General features: G+C 40.0%; 4 protein-coding genes across 18 annotated transcripts in view; 1 reads left to right on the plus strand and 3 right to left on the minus strand.

Moving 5' to 3' along the window:
- The window catches only part of tacc2 (transforming, acidic coiled-coil containing protein 2), a 61,492-nt gene extending 59,691 nt beyond the window's left edge, over positions 1-1,801 (minus strand). For 5 of the 15 annotated variants that reach the window (XM_007546264.2, XM_016668521.1, XM_016668525.1 and 2 more), the window contains exon 1: positions 1,305-1,797. In XM_007546264.2, coding sequence (XP_007546326.2) covers positions 1,305-1,415 — 111 coding nt within the window. In that variant the 5' untranslated portion in view covers positions 1,416-1,797. Of the gene's footprint in view, positions 1-141; positions 235-1,304 lie in introns of those variants that run through there. The other 10 variants (XM_016668520.1, XM_016668518.1, XM_016668528.1 and 7 more) reach the window with 7 other exon arrangements.
- Positions 1,802-1,910: 109 nt separating this feature from the next.
- nsmce4a (NSE4 homolog A, SMC5-SMC6 complex component) lies at positions 1,911-11,245 on the minus strand. The gene is made up of 11 exons (XM_007546272.2): positions 10,225-11,245; positions 9,803-10,031; positions 9,645-9,725; positions 8,616-8,746; positions 7,740-7,891; positions 6,494-6,593; positions 6,036-6,126; positions 5,033-5,124; positions 4,897-4,945; positions 4,701-4,786; positions 1,911-2,569 (listed from the first exon to the last, which is right to left on the minus strand). The coding sequence occupies exons 2-11, from the start codon at positions 10,005-10,007 to the stop codon at positions 2,504-2,506; spliced, it is 1,053 nt and encodes a 350-aa protein (XP_007546334.1). The 5' UTR covers positions 10,008-10,031; positions 10,225-11,245; the 3' UTR covers positions 1,911-2,503.
- Positions 11,246-11,313: 68 nt separating this feature from the next.
- On the plus strand, positions 11,314-13,730 carry LOC103134138 (coiled-coil domain-containing protein 177). Its single transcript, XM_007546271.2, has 2 exons — positions 11,314-12,250; positions 12,332-13,730. The coding sequence occupies exons 1-2, from the start codon at positions 11,897-11,899 to the stop codon at positions 13,580-13,582; spliced, it is 1,605 nt and encodes a 534-aa protein (XP_007546333.1). The 5' UTR covers positions 11,314-11,896; the 3' UTR covers positions 13,583-13,730.
- A 3,337-nt stretch (positions 13,731-17,067) lies between these two features.
- Positions 17,068-21,482, minus strand: LOC103134140 (zinc transporter ZIP9). The gene is made up of 7 exons (XM_007546273.2): positions 21,048-21,482; positions 20,241-20,346; positions 19,847-20,008; positions 19,689-19,757; positions 18,785-18,870; positions 18,540-18,674; positions 17,068-18,435 (listed from the first exon to the last, which is right to left on the minus strand). Exons 1-7 carry the CDS (start codon positions 21,141-21,143, stop codon positions 18,175-18,177), a joined length of 915 nt encoding a protein of 304 aa, XP_007546335.1. The 5' UTR covers positions 21,144-21,482; the 3' UTR covers positions 17,068-18,174.
- Between the last annotated feature and the right edge of the window lie 458 nt (positions 21,483-21,940).

Below are 21,940 nucleotides of genomic sequence, written 5' to 3' on the forward strand. Positions count from 1 at the left end.
TCTATGCATATACCAAATGTACAAATAAAAGTGAAGTAGCAACAAAAGTTTGCACCGTTTATCACCTTTTTGTTCCATTTTCCTCTAAAAATGCTATAACAAAAATAAAAATTGCACAGATGAAGCTTACAAACTACTCACCATTGCAAACAACAGGACGGTTTCCAAACCTCAGGTTTGACCCTCCGGCGTGTGTTTACGGTCAAACTAATGTTTCTGTCCTGCCTCCTGAGGAACCCCGGTTTCTCTGCTGCTATTTTAGCCCTGGACGCAGGGCAGGAGCAGACGTGGGGACAAGCGTGTGGGAAGGGGAGGGAGTAGAGGGAGGGGACCAAACTGGAGCTGGAGTAGCCATGTCTGCTGAGGGAGGTGGTAGGTGGATGGATTGCAAACAAACAGGAACACCAACAGCAGGATGCAGGTGTAAGGCCTCTTTGCTCTCGTTCATACCCCTTTAACTTTTCAATAATACAACCACTGTTGTTTGTTTTTTTTGTTCAAGTGATTTGTTTTGCTTTCTTCCTCACTCCAAAAATATGCATGTCAGCTTAATTAGGCTCCCTGAGCCTGTTATAGTTATGAGTGCATAATTGCTTTCTCCTGTAATAAAATGCCAACCTGGTCAGGAAGTATCCTGCCTCTTGCCTAGTGACAGCTGGAGACAAACGGTAAAGGTGGATTTTTTTTATTTTACCTTTTATTTTGCAATTATCTGCAACTTTTTCTTTTGGCCTGCGACATAAAATCCCAAATAAAACACATTGATGTTTACGTAAGGATTCAAGAGTTGAGAACACAACATAAAAAGCTGCATGGGTTTCAGCGCTCATGCCACCTGTAGCCACGCTTCACATTTACACCGAGTTGTAAGGACACAAACCTTCTGAGAAACTCAGAGAAGCTCCATCAGACATCATCTCCACTCTGTGACAGCAGAGGGGTTGGAAGCAGATCTGGTTCCTCTATTATCTGCCATCTTTAAAGGCCACTTTAAGCAGACAACACATCATCCCTATAAATGGCATGAATCTGACCAGCTGTTTCCCATAAACAGCCTCCATACTCATCACTTGTCTTCTAGGTGCCTTCTGCTACTGGAGGTTTCTTGCTCAACTTGAGCTGACAAGTAGCGTCGCACTCTGCCTCCAATTTTCCTCTGCAACTCGCACCATCCTTTCACTTTTATCCACTGCAGCTCATTTTTCCTGCTGCTTTCATCCCTCCTCAAGCTCAAGAACACACTTTGCCTCTCCCTGAATGAAACGCCTCCATTCAACACGGCGCCTCCTCCCCTCCGTTTTTACCTGCTTGTGTGAGATTCCAATGCAGCTCCCCATCCTGTATTCCATGTCCTCCTCCGGTGAAGTGACCCTGGCACTACACGGCTGGCAGAGCACCTTCCTGCAGAACTGCATCGTTATCAGTCAGCCTCAGCATCACCAGAGCATCACTGCAGAAGCTTGCTCGTGCACGCCTCCATGTCGGTCCGTATGAGAGTGTGCATCACTGCCTGTGATGCCCGTGGTCTTCCCGTGGCATATATTCTCCAGTCACTGTTACATAACGCTCCCTCCAATCAAGTGAACGTGCCAGAAGCAGGGGTAAAAAAAAGCAACAAAAAAAAAACAAAACAGGAGACGCTCTCTGCAGCCTGAGATCCAGCTGAGCTTTAAATCACAGCAAGGGAGAGCGGACGGAGGCTCTGCTTCAGAGGGGGAAAAAAAAAAATCTCAGCGAGGGAAGAGAGAGAAAGGGATGAGAGGGAGCGTGAAACGTGCCTGTCCCTTTAAAAGATCGAAGACAATGAAAGGATGCTTCTGGTGCTGCTGGAGTCAGGATGTCTCCGCTTTTTAAAACTGAATGCTATCCGTCGGCTCAAGACGAGGGCTTTGGCAAATAATGACTTTGTGTTTGACAAAAACAATTTTTAATTAACAAAAACATGTAACAGGGACGCTGCTTACGCATTTTCTCAATGAAGCACAACAGTGTAAACAAAGTGCGAGGACTGCATAGAGGCATAAAGTGGTGTGGATAAGATGAAAATAAAAAGATAAAAGCTTTTAAAAAATGGAACAAATCTGTCAGACGTATTCAAAACTAATGTTACACTGAATCTTTCATCAAATAACATTAAAGATTAAACTAATCTGTTACGTTTTTTTAATTAAATGGCTTAATAGTTGTAAGAAGGACTGATTCAGACTGTCTCATCATTATATTATCAAAGCTATAAAACACAATGCAAGTCATGTTTAATTTCTGACGTGGCACCAAAAAATTATCTGTGAAATCCTAAAGAGATTTATTTTTCTACATGAATAAAACAAAAACAAAAAAACAACGCATACACACACACACACACACACAAAAAACCCCTTACAGACCAAAAACAGTAAAAAGATGAGTTGGTCCCATGAAACCCAAACAAAGGTGTTTGGGATCAAACGGGCGTAGAAAGAAGCTGCTATTTAAAACTAGTGAGACAGGACGAAGCGCCGCGTCACTCGCTCTGCGTCTCTGGAGGCTGAATTATTGTCTCTTTGATTTCAAAAACATCTATTAGCTCCTGAAACAAGAACATAAACAACAAAAGATACATTAGGAATAATTAAAACTACCGTACAAAAGTATCCACACCCATAAACTATTTCAACATTATATCACAGCACATAAAAAATAAAGTCCATGAGAGAGGCACGCATTAGTATTCAGTCACCCAGAGTTAAAACTTATACCAGTCAAAATTTGCAGCTATAATTTTTTGTGCGTCTAAAATGTCGCTGTGAGGATGGTGTGTTCAACGTGATATGTAGGCCTGTCACGATAACAAATTTTGCTGAGCGATTAATTGTCTAAAAAATTATTGCGATAAACGATAATATTGTTTCCATACCTTTTGACACTGATTTAATGGAAATGACTAATAATGCACGCTATTTCCTGCCATAGGTAGATACACTCTATTTTCAAAAGAACACATAACACTGGAACTAATAAACTAAATAAACAAAACAAACAAAAACAAAAATAAAATGGAATCTCAGTCTCCATTAACAAAAAAACGTACTTGAATAAAATGTAAACAACATAAAGCCAAAGTGGAAATAAATACTGCATTCAACCAAAAGAGAGAAGATATGAAGTCTGTATACTATATTGCCCTTCAGTAATCACTAGATTTAAATAGAGAAGATGGGCACATCCGACTACCTAATGCAATAGTTCACACTACACGATTTTTTTTGCCCTCATTTCCCCCTTAAGATAATCTTAGATCGTTGGCCGATCTAAGATTTGTCGCTGGTGATTTCGTTACTGATCATCCTGCAGTGATCTAAATCAGGGGTTTTCCCCGACTGGGAGCGTTAATGTGACAGGTAGCCAATCAAAAAGCACGGCTTCTCCTCCACCCTTTCTGAGGGGAAATTACGAGGGGAATCCCAAACAGCTGACACAGCGCAACCCAAAATCCAGCGGACATCGGAGATGATATGTGGAAACAACATTAATATTTATTCAACATTTCGTGCAAAGAATATAGAAATGACAAGGGGAGGAGTTGGAGCCAAATTGCTACTGCAGTTGATAAACCCGGTAACTTTTCAGTTGCTCTTCGTTAATGTGACATAAATAGGTTATAATGATTTTCATTCAGCCAGGACTTTACGCTGACTCTAGCCACATGCATCACAGGTAGATTCTAATAGAGCATTGCTTAATGCCTGATATTAAAATTAGTTAACTGGACTTGCAGCCATTATTTTGGGCTACAAGTCCAAAATAATGGCTGTGTGGCTGGACACCACACAGCACGATCGAACCGTTATACCTAGGATTTCTGTCGGCTAATCTGTGGTCTCTCAGGTTTTGAAAATGGGCCGACCACTCGTGTCGTGTGCGCTGGATATTACACTAAGGAAATAGGAAGGGAGGGTCAGTGAAGAGCACTGGAGTTGAGCCTTTTGTCATTCAGTGTCATCAAGAGAAAGAAAAAAAAGGAAGGAAGAAACCATAAAGCCGATAATTAAAATGAGGTCGATTAATTGATTTATCGTTTATCGGGACAGGCCTAGTGATATGTAGTGTTAAGTTTTGTGAAGGCTACCAAATGTTATTTTCTCCTCATCTTACCAAAGCGTCTTCTTCCACATGTTTGCCATTTCCCCTACAAGCATCATCACAGACTGACATCAGGACTTTTTAACAGTTTCTTATCAATAACGGCTTTGCTATCCCTTCCAAAAATGGCAGATTTATTGGGGTGAACGACTGATGGATTCTTCCACCTGAGCTGTGGATATTGGCAGCTCCTCCAGAGTAAGAGCTGGTGTCTTGGCTGTCATCCTGCTTAATATTCGCTTGCTCGGCCACATCTAGGTAGATCTGCAGTTGCAACTTTCTTCCTGATCTGTCAGGTGTGTTTCTTGGTCTTCATGATGCTGTTTGATCATCTACCTTCATATTCACAGAACAGCTGGATTCAAACTGAACTTCTGAAGGCAATTGGTGGCACTGGAATTTATTTTTTGGGTCTGAAAGTAAATGGGGCTTAATATTTGTGAAAAAAGTTAAAACGATTCTTTCCCTTTCATAACTATTATTACTTGGTGTTGATCTGTCACAACGTAATAAAATACATTACATCTCGTGGCTATGACGAAACAAAATTTGTTTTTCCAGAAACTGTAGCTGCTCACCCTCCATATTTTTGGGCTGATAGAAACAATGCACTGTTTGCGGCTGAATGAACCTGCAGCCTCCACCTCTCCCTCTTCTACTGGTTCTGAAAGAATAAAAACATAAAAGGGGAAAAAAAATTATTTAATACCATGAGATTTTCCTTGTTATTCGACAACCAAACTGTTAAACAAAAAACATCCTTCAGGCACTCACCTATACAAGGCAACTTGTCACTATCCAACTTAAGCCGTGCCAAACCATCCTGAAAAAAACCAGAAACAACGTTATACCTACTCAGTATCACTAGAGGGCGACAAAGCTCAGTTAGAAGAAACGGTACATTTCTCACCCTGATGAGAAAAGACGTGTGGAAAATGTTCTCCACTGTCCGTGAAAACGAGTTGGGGTCGATGACAAATTCGTAGTATGATATTGGTGATGCTGTATTGAAGCAGACACACAGTAATCATGAGCATAATTCAAGACACTGAGATGTTCCAGACAGAGTACAAACATGAGGTATTAAATTACAGAACAGCTCTGAATACAAGCGTGAACAGACTCGGGCTGAATGGAAATCTGACTGATCAGACCACAATCGGAGGTGATCCGATACCCAGAGATCCAACACCGAGACGCCACAGAGATTGATGAAAAGATGTCACAACCTGTCACACCCTGGAGGTGTTACTGCTGGGTGTTTTTAATTCTTCACTGACTGGGTCAAACATAATCCAGTGATCATAAAAGTGGCAGCTGGAAACAATCATTATTTACATCCCAATCTCTTATTTATTAGAAGTTATTTTTTTATTACTTTCTATGTTTGCTATAACAAAAAAAAAAAACATAGAAAGTTACAGCAGAGGTTGACGACACATTTAAAGACCTAAAATTTGTCATGTAAAATAAAGTTGGTAAAATGTTATTGTAATATTTGAATAGAAAGGCTCACATGTCAAGATGATATCACTACTTTAAGTTTGTACAACAGATCTGGTCTCCATGGCAGAACTATCTACTCTTCACGCAGCTGCTCAATTGTAACTCATGTTTGAACACAACGGCCACAATTTGCTAAAGGTCAGGAAATCCCCTGCTCAATACTTTGCTCCTTAAATTTGGTTTTAAATTGTGTCCAAAAAAAAAAAAAAAAAAAGAAATGCTTTGGAAGATATTAGGTTGACAACTTATCACTTCTCTCCCCCAAAAAATATGTTTCTTCATAGAAAAAAAATAAATAAAACTTGGAGCTGGGAATTAGCGATGCGGCTGCAGAGGGTCTCTACCTCTCTGTGTCCTAACATCTGTACATCCTCAGCAAATATCAGTAAAGATGATTTCCAACTCACGGTCATCTTGATAATAACTCTTCAGATATCCCAGGATTCTTTCAACCTCTTTCTCTGTAGCTTCTTGATGAGATTCTTCCATTTTCTTTAGCTAAAATGCAACATGATTTTGTTAGTAGCCGAGACTCGACGTCAGTCATTTTGTAATTTGCGAGTAAGCTCTAAATTATAAAATAAAAGTAAATATTTGAAGAAAATCTGACACTTTGAAAATTCAGCTACGTTAGGTGGGTTTAAATTTGTAAAAGATGCAAGAAAAAAGTAGCCAGAGTAAAACATAAGATATTCTGAAATAGAAAAATCTGATTAAATGACTTTTAAAGCTCATTAGGAGACTGCTAAATGCACATACGAAAGGAAATTTAATTGCGGAGAAACGATCCTCATAATTCAAACTGCCGAGATCCGCTCAGATGTTTGTATCAAACTGCAGCCATGATGGTGCAGCCTGGAGCTACCTGAGTGGGCATTATCCTCTTGGCTTCTTTGCTTGGTGCTTTCCTTTGTCGCTCTATTCTCTGCTTCGGAGGCGGTGGCTCCGTGTAGAAGGATCCCATCCTGTTGAGAAAATTCAGATAAAGTCAGTGTTGTGAGATTCTAAGTAATAACGTTTACAAATTAAAGAGAAAAATTACAAATATAAAAACTATTCAGATCAGATATTTCAAGAACTCAAGTGTTTGATCCCTTTGTAAACCGCTAACTCACTCTCATGTTAATAGATGAGACTGAAAACAATCATGAAATATTTTTCCTAAAAAAAGATTTTTCTATTTTAATAAATTCATGCAGAAACGTCTGAATGTATTTAACCCAGGTTTGTGGCACCTTTGGTCAGAAATGTAGCTTTTTAACAAAGTTGGAAATTGGAAATCATTAATGAGAATTAACTAAATATTGAATTTTCTGGCTCCATTTTGTGGAAGAGATCACTTGAAGCTGAGTTTTTTTGCCAGCCATTTGCTTTGTAATTTTAAAAATCATTTGCCCATTCTGGGACTCAAACCATCTGACATGTGAAGCTGAAATCACTTCACATGTGAAGCTGAAATCACTTCACATGTGAAGCTGAAATCACTTCACATGTGAAGCTGAAATCACTTCACATGTGAGCAATTCCTGCAGTTCGTTCAGATCTATTTAGTATGATCACTGAGAATCACTTACAGCTAAACTTTGTTGCCTTGCAGAAGATTCACACATGCATTGTAAAATAGACTTCTGATACAATCTGATAGAAAACTTAAGTTTACAAATTACCTGAATGCAAAATTAATTCACGACATTTTTATTGTCATCCTTTAAGACAAAGAAAACAGGGAATGAACTATTGCAAAACATACTAATGTTCTTCCAAACTTGATGTTCTGCTCTTCTAACTTATCCAGAAAAAGGAAAAAATTAGGAGTACTATTACTGCTTCAAGTATTAGCTTCAGGAAATCGCTCCTGTCCAACTGAATCATCCCACATGCCAGATGTGGAAATTAATACATTTCAGTGGAAGCTCTGATCTACAGCGACTAATATGAGCATTATTAAAATCAGAGGTAAATTCAGGAGTTTGGTGACTTACTTCAAGTTCACAGATTTTATGGAGTTTTTGTTTTCTCTCCTGATTTCTTAATGTGAGAACCATAAGCCAAACCCGAGGGTTTTTGTTTTTTTAAATCTGTGCGGTTGCGTTACGCTCTCTGAGACTCACATGTAGTGGAAAGAAGGCGCCGTCCTGAAACAGCACTCGGCTCTCCTGGCCAGCCGGTGCCAGGCGTCTTTGGGGAGGTAGCCATCGCCGGCACAGCCATTCGGTGGCTCATCGTCCTCGTCCTCCAGACGGTTAAGACCCATGAAGGACAACTGTTGGGAGAAGAAGAGATGTTTTCCTGCCACATCAGTTCAATTCAATGAATAATAAAAAAAATGTACTCCAAAGAAAAGGGCAGCGTATTAGAGAACAATGCAAATATGATATTATTGTTAAACACTGAGATGTTTTCAGAAACTTTTAACTCGTATGTTCCTCACTCTTATTTCATTTGTCTTCCGCGGTTACGTTGTGATCGTTAGCATCTTGGTCACCAAGGTTCTCAGTTTGTTTAGAAAGTGTGCAGCGCTTCAATTTTTCCACATTTTGCTTTATTACAAACTTTTGCTACACTGTATTAAATTAACGTTTTTCCTCAGCATTCTACAAACACATACCTCATAATGACAATGCGGAAAAAGGTTTTTGAAATTTCTGCAAATGTATAATTAAGTATTCACATTCTTTGCCAAGAAGCTCAAAGTTAATCTGTTTACATTTATCATCCTCGACACGTTTCTGTAGCTTAAATTTGACTTCTGGAGAAACACGTCAAGGATGATCAGTGGAAACAACTCGAGTTTGAGCTCCATGGCAAAAAAAGTTGTGAATACTTGAGTAAATGTGATTTATTGGCATCGGGGTAGTGAGAACTCTTATCAAATGGCAAAAAATAAATAAATAAAATAATGCATTCAAGCAGCCCTTTGCAATTGATACTGATAGCTATTCAGTTGATTCTCCAGCTCTCCCAGGTCCCAGTAGAAACACACTCACTAGATGTTCAGCAAAAGCAGTGGGATCAAAAGCGCTCCCCTCAGAAAACAGCTGGCTGGCTTTCTCTTTTCCCAAGTCTGTAGCCACAACGAGAAGCTGAGCATCGAGGGCCGCTTCTCTTGCCTGTCGAACTGACGGAGAGCAAAGTGACATCATACCAATTAATCCAAAAGGATAGATGTATGCTGGACAAAAAAAAAACATAAATCTAAATATAGAATATTAAAATCAAACTATCAAAGCATCTGTTAGGTATGGGGAACACACATAAATGTTTCATTTCTGATTCTGGTAATGTTAGTTTCCCAAACTGATTAGACAACTAACAAGGTTACATAACTATCAGCTGTACCAGGTTGTAGCTTGAAAACTTTCTAATAATGTTCAAAACGCCATTTGTTTTTGTTTGGGGAAACAAAGCCATGTTTATGTGAAGACGAGTGGACATTTTTAAATGAAATAAATAGTCTTTCATTTAACAATGTCAAACATCAAAATACCAAAAAATAAATAAATAAATACTTCTAATCCTCAAAATTTAACAATATTTTTAATCACAGCGTTTAGAGTAACATTTTAAAAAACAAAAAGTCGGAGAAGATATTTTATGCTAAGCCTCTATTATGAAAATATAATTTTAGCGTAATGAACTTTACCTCTGTGATAAATACAAAATCACTGCAAGTCAATTATCTTATATTTACTAACCACAAGAGAAATGAGAACTTTAACATGAGTGACCAGTTTCATGGTAATATATAAAAATATTGCAAAAAAATGTATGTTTTTGTCATTTTGAAGAGCCACTTTTTACAGGTTTAAATTTAAACTGATGTGCATAAATTACCCCAGAATTTCAGCATTTGAAAACATGACTACTGTCTTAATTTTCAATCTTCACATTATGCTGGTTTCATTAAAAATTCTTGAAGTTCTTTTGCCGTTTGACATTCAACTCTTTGGTGCAGAAATTACATTGCCACCAATTTGCAGATCCTAATCAGAAATACCTCGTTATTTCTCACATACCATCTTTGAAAAGTTTATTTGCCTCTTCTAAGACTTCTGTGAGCTTGTTGTTGGAGGGACTCAGCATGTCTTCTCTGTTTTCTGTAAGAGAAAGAAAAGTCTATGAGCGCATTAAAGCTTTGTTAAATAGTTAAGGCTGCCTCTCAGTAACAACTCACGTTGCACTGAGTTGATGAGGTCCCTGTATTTGCTTCGGATTTCTCTCCTGAGGCCCAGATCGTTGTCATCATCGTCGTCTTGCACACCACCGGAACTCGAGTCATGGTCCTCTCCATCACCCGGGTGTTGATCGGTTCTCCTCCGGCTGGACGATCCGTTCTGCCGGACAGCTTCATCATCACCGCCCGCTCTGGCCTTTCTCATCTCTAGTCTGCTGCAGAACAGACTCTACGAAAGGGCAACCACATGAAGGCGAAAGCAAAACGAGGAGGTGTGGGAAAAGTTATCAAAAGTTACCTTCAGCAAGTTTGGAAACAGGCTATGATTATAGTAACGACAGGGTCGTAGATGTTCAGAGTTTAAATATAAACATAACATAGCATGCAATATTTAAGAAACAAGTTAACACAAAGTCATTTACCTTTGAGAATTGATAAACCCACAAGTTCAGCTGCGAATAAAGCGCTCTCGATTCGTGCTAAATGAAAGCTAACGCTAGCTACCGGCTAACTGCTGATGCTTTCGGCTAACGTTAGCCGTTAACCTGATTTTAGCGGTTTTGTTTAACTATGGTAATGCGAACAGAATAAAGTACAAAAAAACACAAACACGAGCAAAAATTCTGAAAAATCTGTTAAAAGAATACCGTCAAAGCTATTTTAAAAACAGACAAAAACTATTCAAACTACAGAGTTCTGGCGTGCAAACACAGGAAGTTGACGTGAAGCGTCATGCACAACTTTTCAGAATAAAAGCAAAAGGAAACCGCCAATTTTGTTGGACTAAAAAAGATGCACTAGTGCAGTGCAGGGGTACCCAAACTTTGTGAGACCAAGATCTACTTTTTCTTGGTCAGCTGGCTGAGATCTACCACATGTCACGAATATATAAAAATTGCAAATGAAACTCTATTGACGTATTTTATATGCGAACATCAATTAAAAAGGAGACATATTAGAAAACCTAGTGCAGTTTCTTCCACAGTGAGATTCTGACACTGGGAAGAGGTTGCTGGTTTCTCATAGTCAGAAGCTGGTTGCAAACTTTGGGCCAGCAGGTATAAATCAGTTATTTTTGGTGCCATAACTGATGGTAGATTATCATAACTAATTACCAACTGATAGGATTACCAGAATGTTTTTTTTTAATTTGCTGAATCACAAAATGATATTAGCATGCCTTTAAACAGTCTGGTTTGAGTTAACTGGAGATGAACCTAGTATTTCAAGGCAATGTACTGCTTCCTTGTGATGCAATATGGAATAATTACAATAAATCAGCACAAATATCTGGAAGAGAACTCAAGACCAGGAAGTCAGCCAGTTTTCAGCACCATTGTAAAAGTTATGTACTGCAGGCAGCAGAAACATGTTATGTGGGAGTTTTGTTGCAGGAGGGACTGGTGCACTTAAAATGTCTCTAGGATTGCCATTTAAGTTTGAATGTTGTTCATCCTGGGCTACCTGTTTAAAGGCCACACTCAACTTTTCAAGCGGCTTCCATGCCCATTCGGCCACTCTAGGGCAAAAATCAGATTGTTTGCATTGTTTTCCTGTTTTGTTTTGTTTTGTTTTTATTTTATTGAAACCATTGTTGCCTATCCAGCTCAATTGCCGTGGTTACAGTCACTAGATGGTGCTAAAGGAGAATCTGTTGGGACAGATAGCTGGTGTTTATTTTTAATTTGCTGAACTGTTGTCATGGTAAACAAACATTTCCCTTGCCAGATTGCAATCAGTTTCTCTTCTGAGTTTTTTTTTTTTTTTTGTCAGATCATGGAGACTAAAGTAACAGGTAAAGTCTTTATATGCAGATTTGTCGAGTTAAATCATTTAAAAACACATTTCCTGGGATATTGACTGAGATTAATTCCCACTTTGTTGTACCAAAAAGTTGATAACCTATGTTAGAACTAATTAAATGTCCTCGGCATTGTAGCTCCTCCTGGGTGTTATCAGAAGAATAAATCCATCCTACACAGCGAGAGATCAGGTGACCTGATAATCCCCTCCTGAGCTCCACATGCAGGGCAGACGCTCAGCTCAGCAGCCTTCCTGAGCAGAAGAGGCTTTCAACCAGGTTAAACTTTTACAATGGAGGAACTGAGGTCTAGTTCACCTGCTCTCTGTCTGGATCTGAACCACTCTGAACCGCCTGGAGCTGGTAAGAGCAGCTACGTCATAACAAGTCCCCACTCGCTGGAGTCCAGGACTCAGCCAGGTATTAAACCGGTTCAGCTGCTAATTAGGTCTCTGAACGAGCTGATTGCAGGGCAGCAGGCTGCGCCTTATGAGGCCATGAGGACTCTGCATGAATCCTATGAGAAGGAACGATCAAAGCTTTTCCCTATGCCTGTGTGGAGCAAGGAGCAGGGGAGAATTATTCAACCCGGAAGGAGCAGATGGCCGAGAAGTAATGCAGCCTCGAGCTATGAAGTTGTACAGAAGGTGAAGAATCACTCAGCAGAGCCAGCTGTCTATGCAGACCTTTGCTTCAAAGCAAAATCCTGTTCCTTTGTTTCTCCAAAGAGAGACCCAGAGAGGAGCACAATCAGCAGCTTCAGTCTGGGAGATCTGAGATACTCTCCGTCTGCTGAGAGGAAACTGCAGAAGATCACCTCAGAAATCAAGAGGAAGACATGCATCACCGTGCCAGAGAGGGATCGCAAGATAGCAGCTCTGATGCTGGCCAAGCATCAGGAGGAGCAGGAGCGCCTGAAGCTCTGTCTGCAGGAGGAACAGGAACGGCAGGAGGCCCGCAGGAAGGAGGAGGCCAGGCAGGCCCAAGCAGAGAAAGAACGAAGGAGGAGGCTTAAGCAGAGGATGAAACACTGGCACAAGGAGCTGGAGGCCCGCAGGAGGCTGAGGCTGCGGCTGGAGCACGAGAAAGCAGCACAGCTCCAGCAGGAGATACTGTTCCAGGAGAACCGATGGAGAAAGCTGAAGGAAGTGGTTGAGGTACAACGCAGAGAGAAGCTGGAGGCTGCTCTGAAACAGACAGAGGAGCGTAAAAAATACCAGGAGAGACTGCTTAGGGAGAAGATGGAGCTGGAGAAAAGGGAGCTTGAGAAGGAGAAGGAGGCGGCAGAAGCGAAGGAGGAGAAGGCCTGGAGGACCAGAGAGCTGCAGGAGAAGAGGGAGCGGAAACGGCTGCAGGAGGAGAATCACAGAGAGATGCTGCGTCACATCCTGCTTAAGAGGCATGCGGAGCAGAAGATGGCGGAAGATGAAGCACAGAAGAGGAACTTGCTGGAGAAGAAGCTGCAGCGTTCCTCCGAGAAACGAGCCCGAGCTGCGGAGGCACAGCACAGGCGGCTGCGGGAGCGAGCTGCACGGCAGGATGTCCAGCTCCAAAGAGCACAGCTGAGGGCCAAGCTGCAGAGGGTCCAGGAGCTCAAGCACAAGCAGATCCTGGTCCAGCAGAGCCAGCGTCGCATGGAGAGAGCCGCCGAGAACACCTCGGCGCTGCGCAGGAGCCGCTCTCAGCAGAGACGAGAACGGAGCAGACACAGGCAGGTCTGCCACCAGCAGCTGAGTGAGAAGATCCAGAGAGAGGAGGAGGCCAGCAGGAGGCTCAGAGAGAACTACGTCTGCGTGAAGGAGGGGAAGAGGGAGAGGCTGCAAAAAGTGAGGGAGCAGATTCAGGAGGAGGCGCGGAGGCTGGTGCAGGCCTCCTTTCACTTGAGGGACAGGGTCAGGCAGCAGACACACAGCCGGACCTTCCACCAGATGGCCCTGGAGGCTCAGCTGACTGCCTCCATGAGCAGAATTAAACTCTAAAACAACTCAGGTTTTTTTTTTTTCTTAGATATTTAATTATTTCCTTACAGCACATTTAAGTTTGTATGTAGATTTACTGTAGCAGGGCAATTTCTAAGTGCTGCATCATTGTAAAGTGAAAGGAATTGTTTCCAAAACAATTTTTGAAGAAAAACATCCAAATTGTGGGATGTACATGTTGCCAACCCCTTTACTCTGCTACACCTGAATAAAATCCACTCTTAAGTGCCTCAAAAAAAACAAAAACAAAAAAAAAAACGCTTCGTCTTTACTGAATTTATTCTCAGTATGGAACACTATGTTTGAACTGCAAACACGGCCGAACATCGAACCTGAGATCAGGCAACAAGAGCATTTCTTCAGGTTTTTATAAATCAAAACTTTTTCCATGAAGGATTTTAAACTTTTATCACTAGTTAAGGTGAGGTGGTTTCTGACAATTTAGTGACTTTTTACGGCAGTGAAAAAGCAAATATTTAACATTTTTCTGGATTTAAAATCCTTCCGCCTGGGGATAAAACCAGGGTTGGGATGGACACGGGATGCTGTTAACAATGAACTTCTTTGGAAACTCTGCTGCCGCATCCCAGAAAATATCCTTTTGTATTAGACTAGAGGTCTGCAACCTTTACGATTCGAAGAGTCATTTCTGCCCTAAGTGCAGATAAATAAAACTTGCCTCACTGCAGCCTTATCCTTCTGTAGAAATCAGATAAACTTCCTTTCTGTAACCACTAGTTAAGAGAAAGGATTTCTATGCAGTGTAGCCATTTGAGATGAATATTTTATAACTTGGGTTTCTCATGGAAAATGTTAAACACTTACTGAGTCATAGAAATACCAACATTTACTTTTTCAGTCTGCTTATAAAATGTAACAAAATATCCTTCAAGTTATATTTGATTAGTCCACATTGTGTCTCACTTTGTTTGACCTATTTATTCATTTACCTGCAACATTTATGCCTGTTAAAATCATAAATATTCAAAATGAGAGCCAGCATCTTCACTGCAGGTCAATCTCAAGGCTGCATTTAGATTTTGCAAAGAAAACTTGAAACCAGAGAGAAGGTTCGACTTCCAGCAGAACAACAGTAAACATAAAGTCGGAGCTGCACTGGAAATGGTCAGATCAAAGTACTGAGTATGTTACAATGGCCCAGTCAAAGTACAGACCTAAACCCAACTTTAACGCTCAACTTACAGTCTGAGTGAGCTCGAACTCTTTTCAACAAACATCTTTTTTTTTTTCTCTAGTTTTCAGATGTGCACAGGTGGTACAGACAGATATAAGAAACAGATGCTGCTTTTATTTGTAAAAAAGAAAAAAACTGAACTGTTTTTCACTTCACAAATGCTACGTTGTGCTAGTAAGTGGAATTAAAATACACTAAAGTTTGTGTTTGTAACTAGTGAGAACAGAAACGGGTCAAGTGACACGCTGAACTTTTTTTTTTTTACAAGTCCCGCAAGTTCATAGTTTACCAGCTTGAGGGTATTTCTGCTAGTTTGGATCAAAACAGTGTAATTCAGGTCAGCTAGAGGGTAGAATACAGAGTTACAAAACATTCAGAAAAGTGTGTTTTCTTTGTCAACACCATCTATGAACTCTATCGATGAACTCAATTTGGGCCGCAAAGATGCGCAGGATTCCAGGGATACTTTCTGAGGAATTACAGGAAATAACTCACATGGGGGAAATCTCTATTTATCATGTAATCACAGTAGAAGGTCCTGCTTGTTTTCATATTTACCTTCAGCAACTATGTGAAGGTTGTTTTTTTGACTCTGTTTTGAAAAGGTCAAGGCAAGCATGAGTCCAGTTTTACGCAAACCCTTTCCACTCACTCAGCCAACAGATGTGTCACAGTAGCTGTTAGTCAGCAGAGTTGAGTTCTTCCACCATTAGAGAGTTAAAGAGTTTATTTTTTTTTTCTTTTCTTTTATAGACACTGGGTGCATGAATGCTGACAGGAAGGCCATAAAACAACGCTCACAGTGCAAATATAAAGAAATAAAAGTTAATGTTTCACCAGCCATCGTTATGCACACTTTACTGAATAATCTGACATCGTCTTACTGTTGCAGTCTCTCACTGCAGGCTTTCGTTTGAGGTTAAAACAGGAGAAATCCAGCTAAGCTACATGATAATCATGTTCCTTCAAGTAAATGGAAACTATTAGCCACATTGCTGTAAAGGTTTATAACAATGTTTTATTACTTTAGTGATAGTATATGGATATGTTCAATACATTTTAAAGAATAACAGAATGTGAGCAAATTTCATGCCTTAATATTTTTTTTATGTATTTTTATTTTAAACTTTGCTTAATGTATTTTAATCCTGATGCAGCCATATTTGTTAGCACCCCCAGTAAAAAGGCAGCATATCACACACACACACAAAAAAAACTTGAATCTCCAGTGGAGAAAAAAACTCAAGAGTTAATTATTGTTTTATAGGAAATTACAGGCAGGCAGTTATTTGTAATCCTAACAACTGAAACTAATTTTTTTTTAAATTTACAGTTTATTTTTATTTTAAATTGTTTGGATTACAGTTTCAAATGATGTGTCTCCAGCACACATTGTAAAAGCTTGCCATGTCCATATAAAAAGAATCAAAATGGCTTAAGTAAATTAGTAAAGCACTGCATCAAAATACATAAAAGCCTATCTAAAATTAACATTTTTATTACTTCATAATTAAAAACAATTTTTTTGTTCCATCTGTTGTTTTGATCAGTTATGATCAGTAGCCACAGAGCTGCTGTGGAGGGTTCAGGACCCACAGTGGGCTCCTGAGCTGCAGGTTCCAGATCCCTGCTCTATAACATCATTTCCTCTGGTCTACATGCCAGAAAAAAAACAACATATTTTCTATCCTACCATCACAATCATAAAGGAGTAGAGCCAGAGGCACTTGGACTTTAAATGGAAATCTGTGTTTTGGTCATATGACACTAAGGGCAAAGCTTTCAAGTAATAACCGCTACATAAAAATATGTAGAAAAGTATGAAAGTTCACAGTGGAGGATATGTGATGCTGTGAGCATTTTCTCTTCTAAAGACCCTGGGAACCTTCTGAAGAATGAATATCAAATGAACTCATTTGAATATCTGAACATTTTAGATAAAATCAACCTGTCTTTATGACCATCTTAGCTGAAGAGAAGAGAGCAGAATCCATGACTCCGAACTCTGGATGATCTAGATCAGGTCGGCAGCCTTTGCATCCTTAATAGACTTTTTTTTTTCTTTCCTTTTCTTCAGCTAAACAAAGTTTGTTTAAAGTTACAAAAGAAACACAACTCTAAAACAAATAGCTTATTTTTTAAGACATCTATGACAGAGAAATTCAAATTAAGAGAAATTGTGCACAAAGGAAAAATCCCTCTCTGTAGGATCAGACCTTGTAAAATGTTATAGGAGACAAAGAACCGTCTTATGGGTGAAATGCGGTTGTACAATGGAGTAACAACAGAATTTTATCACCAAAGATTTTGCTGAACAGGTGTACTCCAATTCCAGATCAGATTTTAATAAACTTGTCAGTGTTAAATTAAAGGTGTTGCAGTTTATTTGAATGATTATTGCACATTTTGAATAGAGACAGCTTTATAGAGTCAAAACTTTTAAAATACACTCTTAAAAATAAATCAAACATCCACTGTTGAAAACTATAAGTTATGAAATAATATGGCTCTAATGTAGTTCAGGCGTCACATTTGGCATTTCGGCTAAGAAAAGAAATAAAAGACAACAAGTTTGTTTCTGAGGAACCATGAGGAGGAATGTTTCTCTCCAATTCTCCAATTTGCCCCTTTTCCTGTCAAACTCTTAAAAATAAACACAAAACTAGTACAAACTGTGCAAACTAGATCGCATACTGTGCACATGACAGTATCAAATTATTATCTTGTTCTTCTTGTAAATCTACCCTCCTGATCACGGTTTCGTTTTTCAAGAAAATTATACATCTTCGTAACACATAACAAATGTCCCTCTTTTTGTTTACTTGTGCTGGAAACTCAGCTGAAGGACGTATAAAATATCCAAGTCCTTTCAAAACCTGAAAAGCTTTGTTGATCCAAGAACAATGGCAGTGCTCAAGGGTTGGGCTAGTCTGAATCAGAAGCACGCCCATGAGGAACAACCTACCGCTGAGATACGTGGACGGGTTTTCATTCACTCTGTCTTCACTGCAAAAATACTACATTTTACCAAGTATTTTTGGTCTAGTTTCTACTGGAAATAATATCTTAGTACATTTGCACTAACTAACTTACAAGTAACCTTTAAGCACAATAAACGAACTTATTTTCAGTCAATAACTCCATAATACCAGTGGAAAGTACTAGATATAACTAGACGTTTAAATGTTTTGTTCGACTGGCAGTACTCTTCCATCGATATTAAGAAATTACTGAATTAAAACCACCTCCTATATCTTGCTCTAAAGTCACCTGTACGTCAGTTTTGTCTTATTTCAAGTGTAAAATAAGATATTTGCACTAGAAACTAGACCAAAGAATACTTGGCAAGATTTTGTTTTGGAAGTGTTATTCTGCATCGTTCGCAGTAAACACGACGTCAGTCATCGTGCAAGCTGAGGGCCAATATGACCGGCAGCCCCACGCCAAGGATGACGGTGAGGCTCTCCAGGAGACCCAGATATCTCGCCTTGTGGGTTTCTGCTCCCGTTTCCTCCTGCAGGTTAGGGAAGGGTTCTGCTGCGCTGCTACTGCTGATCTCAGGGAGAACGTGCACCGTGGCAACATAAAGGAAAGTCCCTGCCGAGAACAGCATTCCCACTCCGGTTGCACTCAGCTGGTTATGAGAGGAACTTCCAGTCTGTTGACAAACACACACACACACACACAGATGCACGTAACGGGTCAGAAGCAGACAGCAGAGACTGACAGGGTTATCAATGTGAAGGATGTGTGCTCTCCCACCGCCTGCAGTATGAAGTAAGTGCTGATAGCGACTATGGGCGCTGCTGCTGAGAAGGTCAGTAAATGTCCCTGAATGTCTTTCTTCTCAAGGCCTGCGTGCATCAGGAAGGAAACCAAACCAAAAGCAGCAGGAGCCTGTGAGTCAACAACCCCCCGCCAAAAAAAACAAAAACACAGATGCCATCAGTTCTGTCACATCTTGTTAAATATGTCTACATCTTCATCCAGCTGACAATTTCTCTCACCTTGTGTAGAATGACCGCAAAAAATACAATCACTTGCACGGTCGCTTGACCCGTGGCGACGGCAGCGCCCAGAGCAAATCCATCGGCTGGACGCAAGAAGAGTCATTATTGTTATTATAAATCACAGCCAATATTTTAGAAAGTGGATAATGTGATTTTATAACGTGCACTAATGTGGGTTTAACTGATAGCTCAGCAAATGTTTGTTTAAGCAATTTGGAATCAAAGCCTCTGAGCCACGCTAAATAAGACTGAGATCTCACAGAGCGCAGGAACCCCATGATAAGTCACATGAAGGAATGAATAAGTGGGTTTGGTTGGACATTTTTCATGCTTTTGTCCCCGATTTCCTTTTGCAGCTTAAGCAAACACAAACCAGCAGATGAAGTGGTTTGCAACACATTTTTGTCAGAGTACAACCACAAACTGCAATTCGTTTTATTCAGATTTTAAGTGATGGTCCAATACAGAGCAGTGTGGATGATTTTCAGATGTGTCTTGATTGGCCCTAAAATTGTTTCATATTCTGTTTTCAAAGGACAGATTGAATTGTGCTCCATGTTATTGCTGTCGTGTATTTCTTGGCCTTCAATATGCTGCAGGTTTATTAATATTTTCTGAAAAATACGTTAAACCTTCATATAGCAGCTGGATTTATACAGTGACAAAATTACAAACAAACGGACTCAATGCATTTGGTTACACTGAATTTTATTTAGGGGTGCAGATTTTTCTTTTTTTCATCCACCCCAGAAATATGCCCTACTTTGTTTTGCTCTGACTATCCCATAACTTTCCAATAAAATACACTGAAGTTTTTATTTTGCAAAATAAAATAAAAAAAACTTTAAGAAATATGAATACTTCTGAAAGTGAATGTCCAGAGGATATTTGATGGACATACCTGCAGCATGGATAACCAGCCCCAGAGTGGCTGTGATGTGTTTATTATTCAACAAATGTGCTGCTTGACCTGAAACCAAACGTGTTTAAATCATCAGCATACGAATGGTAAGCTTGATATAAAAAATGAAGCTTAAAGTGAAAGTTATTTAAACTCGCCGTGCGTGGAAATGTATCCTCCAATCTGATCAACAACAAACATGAAGGTAAACCCGAACGTCAAAGACACGCTGATATAAAAGCGAGGTGGGGCGCTTCCCTTTGTGGAAGGCGCAGTGTTTTCACTGGCATTCGGGCCGGACAGAGCATCAGAGGAGGACTCTGCAAAGAGAAGACGAAGTCGAGAGGAAGGGACAACAAAGCAGGCGAGGACACGTTCAGACAACTGAGCCTGCTTTCAGCTATGATTTCAATGGTTTACGATGAAACACTCATGCAAATTTGGTGGGAGCAGACGGACTGAATCACATCACATCTGTTGTCAAGACAACTAGGGACAGAGAAGGTGGAGTGGTGCAAGTCAGCTTCTTTACATTTCAAACAGTGAGCTCACCTCTCCACGAGTCCTCCAGTAAGCCCACACCCTCCGGGATGGTGATGGCCAGCGCTGTCCCGCACAGCAGACCCGCCCCCAAGATGGACACAAACTGCAGGCTTTTCTGTCAGGAGTAAAGGGCAAAATTCAAATACACTCAGTTGTTTTCCAATCAAAAATCTAATATAGTCTATTGAAACATCAGGTCAGGTTTAAGTTAGCTATAGCTAATATCCACAAATATCTGAGCCCCATCTAAAACATTAGTAACAGCCCAATCTAATAGTTCAGAAGCTAATATCTACAGTTTTTTATTTATTTATTTCAGCTTTAGGAGTACAGCCAATCCGCACATTGGAAAATTAATGGCGCTGCTGGATTGGTTGCTTTGCATGCGTCAGCCAATAATGTGTCAAGTATTTTGGATCCCAAGCTGCATTTTCTTTTGAATATTTTAGACATGGTCTACTGAAAAATCTGCAAATAGGTGAGGTTTTCTGCAAATAATTTGGAGTCACATTCCGCAAAATATCTGCAAAATGGCAAATCCGCAAATACAAAGTAAATTTGGTTGCATGAAGCAGTAAACCCTCAACATCAGTGCAAGAACAAAATAGCCCTAAATACCCAACTTGGAAACAATTAAACACTGTGTTGCCTTGGTGGCTGATGGCTTAGTCACTTCCTGATTAGGGCTCTACTCAATCTTTGACCGGCCCTGGAAGACCATCATCGCTATGAACTATATTAGAGGACTTATTTAAACCAACCGTGATAAATCTGCCTGATGACCTTGTTTAACGAGGAAGTTAAAGTCATACTTACCTCAGAGAGTCGGAACAACAGTGGGATGAATCCTAGTAGGAAGGTGCCCACAAACATCGCTACAGATATACAAGTAATAGTCAGTCCCTCGTCCATGGCGACGGAATTTTCCTACAAATTCTAACTCCGTTAGCCGAGTCTCATTTCATGTCAGCAGATCAGATTGTTCTGAAAACTGAAAGTCTGCTCTCATTGTTTCACCGTAACTTCATTTGTTTACTTTAGGAGATAGAAAGACGGCGCTGCGGGTTTCCACGTCGCACCTCCGTCTCCCTGTCCCTCCTCCAGGAGAACCTCCTTCACCGCCACAGCCAGCCTCCACAGACCATCTCATACAACCAAAGAGAAACAGCCCGTGGTTGCTCATCTCCCACCTCTAAACAAGGGCTGAGGTCTAACCGCACCTCACTCGGTTTCACTATGCGCGATGGTACGCTGTATTACGGTATCCTCGCTTAGCCGCTTTCAAAATAAAAGCTTACTTCCGGTACATCTTTGTCACACTGAAATATTAATTTATCTTGACCCTGACAGATTAAGATAAAAAAAATTAATAAAGTAATTCATTTCTGATAGGAAATAAAAAAGGAAACTCTTTAAAATATAATAAAATTATATGTGAGAACACCATCCCACCACATATACAAAAAGGGTATCAAATTTTTTACATTCAATGTAATTCAAAAATACCTCATTAACTCCAGTGAAAAATTAAATGTGTTGTAATTCAGGCAAATTTCTTCAAAACTATTGTAGATGCCAATGGCTGTGAGCAGATAGGGTCACAGCCAGGGACAAAGTGTCCTCACTTCAATAAAACCAGGATGACTAAAAGCTGATAACAGTAACCATTTAGGACAACAACATTGTTTTGTTCTTTTCTAAGCTATTTG

This window comes from Poecilia formosa, unplaced genomic scaffold, assembly GCF_000485575.1.
Source record: "Poecilia formosa unplaced genomic scaffold, Poecilia_formosa-5.1.2 Scaffold15, whole genome shotgun sequence".
Lineage (NCBI taxonomy): Eukaryota > Metazoa > Chordata > Actinopteri > Cyprinodontiformes > Poeciliidae > Poecilia > Poecilia formosa.

What these genes read in the sequence shown, in the direction of transcription:
- nsmce4a (XM_007546272.2), bottom strand. Translation starts at nt 10,007, where the DNA reads ATGAGAAAGGCCAGAGCGGGCGGTGATGATGAAGCTGTCCGGCAGAAC. An exon ending in AAATAAACTTTTCAAAGATG is followed by an intron (nt 8,747 to 9,644) that starts GTATGTGAGAAA and finishes GCTCTCCGTCAG; the next exon opens with TTCGACAGGCAAGAGAAGCG. An exon ending in ACACGTCTTTTCTCATCAGG is followed by an intron (nt 4,946 to 5,032) that starts GTGAGAAATGTA and finishes GGTTTTTTTCAG; the next exon opens with GATGGTTTGGCACGGCTTAA.
- LOC103134138 (XM_007546271.2), top strand. Translation starts at nt 11,897, where the DNA reads ATGGAGGAACTGAGGTCTAGTTCACCTGCTCTCTGTCTGGATCTGAAC. An exon ending in GCTATGAAGTTGTACAGAAG is followed by an intron (nt 12,251 to 12,331) that starts GTGAAGAATCAC and finishes GTTTCTCCAAAG; the next exon opens with AGAGACCCAGAGAGGAGCAC.
- LOC103134140 (XM_007546273.2), bottom strand. Translation starts at nt 21,143, where the DNA reads ATGGACGAGGGACTGACTATTACTTGTATATCTGTAGCGATGTTTGTG. An exon ending in TGTTGTTCCGACTCTCTGAG is followed by an intron (nt 20,347 to 21,047) that starts GTAAGTATGACT and finishes TACTCCTGACAG; the next exon opens with AAAAGCCTGCAGTTTGTGTC. An exon ending in GCTGGTTATCCATGCTGCAG is followed by an intron (nt 18,871 to 19,688) that starts GTATGTCCATCA and finishes TCTTGCGTCCAG; the next exon opens with CCGATGGATTTGCTCTGGGC.